The sequence below is a fragment of the Pteropus alecto genome, unplaced genomic scaffold (genome assembly GCF_000325575.1).
Source record: "Pteropus alecto unplaced genomic scaffold, ASM32557v1 scaffold72, whole genome shotgun sequence".
Lineage (NCBI taxonomy): Eukaryota > Metazoa > Chordata > Mammalia > Chiroptera > Pteropodidae > Pteropus > Pteropus alecto.
In genome coordinates, this window is record NW_006436811.1 from 8,750,192 (window position 1) to 8,752,032 (window position 1,841).

General features: G+C 39.4%; 1 protein-coding gene across 3 annotated transcripts in view; it reads right to left on the bottom strand.

The window, feature by feature from the left end:
• TBC1D4 (TBC1 domain family member 4) overlaps positions 1 to 1,841 on the bottom strand; it is a 170,448-nt gene that overhangs the window by 42,502 nt on the left and 126,105 nt on the right. The window contains exon 1 of one of the 3 annotated variants that reach the window (XM_015590908.2): positions 395 to 551. The exons of the other annotated variants lie outside the window; for them this stretch is intronic. Coding sequence (XP_015446394.1) covers positions 395 to 424 — 30 coding nt within the window. The 5' untranslated portion in view covers positions 425 to 551. Of the gene's footprint in view, positions 1 to 394; positions 552 to 1,841 lie in introns of those variants that run through there. 3 annotated transcript variants of the gene reach the window in all.

Below are 1,841 nucleotides of genomic sequence, written 5' to 3' on the forward strand. Positions count from 1 at the left end.
AGGAAGGAACGAACGAACGAAAGAACGAAGGAAGGAAGGAAGGAGAAAAAAGATAACTAATAAATTTTGAAGGAAAAAAGGTAGGAAAGTTTTATGAAAAGTTTCATTAACACACTTCTGAGAAATCTCCTGGATGCTCTTTTCTAGATTATGTTTTCTGATGATAAAATAATAGCAGTGACAGCTGACCATGCTTGCTGCAGGCCTTTTATTAGAATTAAAAGAATTGTAATTATGAAGAAAAAAAATCTATAAAACTATTTTTGAGTTCTAGCAAAGAAATAGAAATTAGAACACCATATATCAGAAGTTACTAAATCCTAATGCTCTATTACACTTGACTTTTGACTTTGACACTTTTGAAGATAACGGGCTAGTTTTCTGTAGACTGTACCTCAATTGGGGTTTGTTGGTGTTTCCTCATGAATAGATTCAGTACTATCCTTTCGGCAGGAATACCACAGGAAGGGGGCTGTATTCTTTGTATCTGGTGTCCCACTGCTGATGATGTTCAGTTTGATCATTCCATTAAGGTGGTGTCTGCCAGCCTTCTCCATTGTAAAGTTACTATTTTCCCTTTGTAATTAAGAGTACTAATTAAATCCAGCAAATATACTTATCCTCCTCAAACTTTCAATGTATTCATTTTTCATGTCAGAATAAAGTCATGGTTTCTTATTTTACATAAGAGGTTATAATCTGTTGCTATCATTTATTTTGATGCTCATATTGTCTCAGATGTCACCAGTGGGAGACCTTCAGAGTTTTCATGTCTTTATGACATATCATCATTTTTCTTTGAGCACTTCTAGAATTACTATCTAGAATACCAAGATGCTCAGACTTATCTTGTACTTACCCTGCAGTCCTGGAATTAGCCATTTCTCCCAGGATCTTGATTCCATCTTGAAGAATGATATATAGAAATCAAAATCTGGGTGCTAGGTGTCACCCAACAAGGCTTAATTTATTATGTTATGTGTTGAAAAGCTATTCCCAGCTCCTATCAGTGGACAGAGCCAGGAACCATATGTACACATTTACATACACAGAGCGCACACACATACATACACACACAGATGCTCACACATGTTAATACATATGTATGTATAATATTACATACAAAATTCCATGGCTCAAAAAGATAGGTAGGTAGGTAGGTAGGTAGTTAGATAGACAGACAGACAGACAGATAGATGATAGATAGATAGATAGATAGATAGATAGATAGATAGACAGACAGACAGATGATAGTTAACTAAGATTTCATACTGTTACCTCTGAGTTGAATCAGTTATTCTAATCTTTCCCTTTTCATCTCTGTAATTCCCTTCTTCTGGAATCTCACTATCCTTAATAAATTTACACATCTGATCAGTCCCGAGTACGTGACCAATCTCTACAATTGCCACCTCACAGACATTCTCCTCATCTTATTCAGGTTCTAACACTCCACACTGGGGCTGCCACCCCACACATGGACACCATCCTCACCCTGCTCTGAATCTAACTCTTTGTTTCAGGCACCTTGAATGCTTTCTCCACTGCGCTCTGCCTCTGACACCTTGGATGGGCCATTCTGCTGTTGGCATGGCCTCCTTGCCCATTCAGGCTCTAACTTTCAGAACCAGGTTGCCTTCCTCAGCTGACACCCTCCTCACCATGCTCAGGTGTCGGCACATTGCCCTGGGTCACCCCACCAATGCACCCTAATAGGCTCTGTCTCCCTGCTCTGAGCCACTGTGGCTCCCCCGACCTCCAGCCACATGGCATCTACTTTGCTTTATTTCCGCTAACAGCATTAAGGCAAAATTGTCCAGGAAGAGGAAAATGAAGGGAAA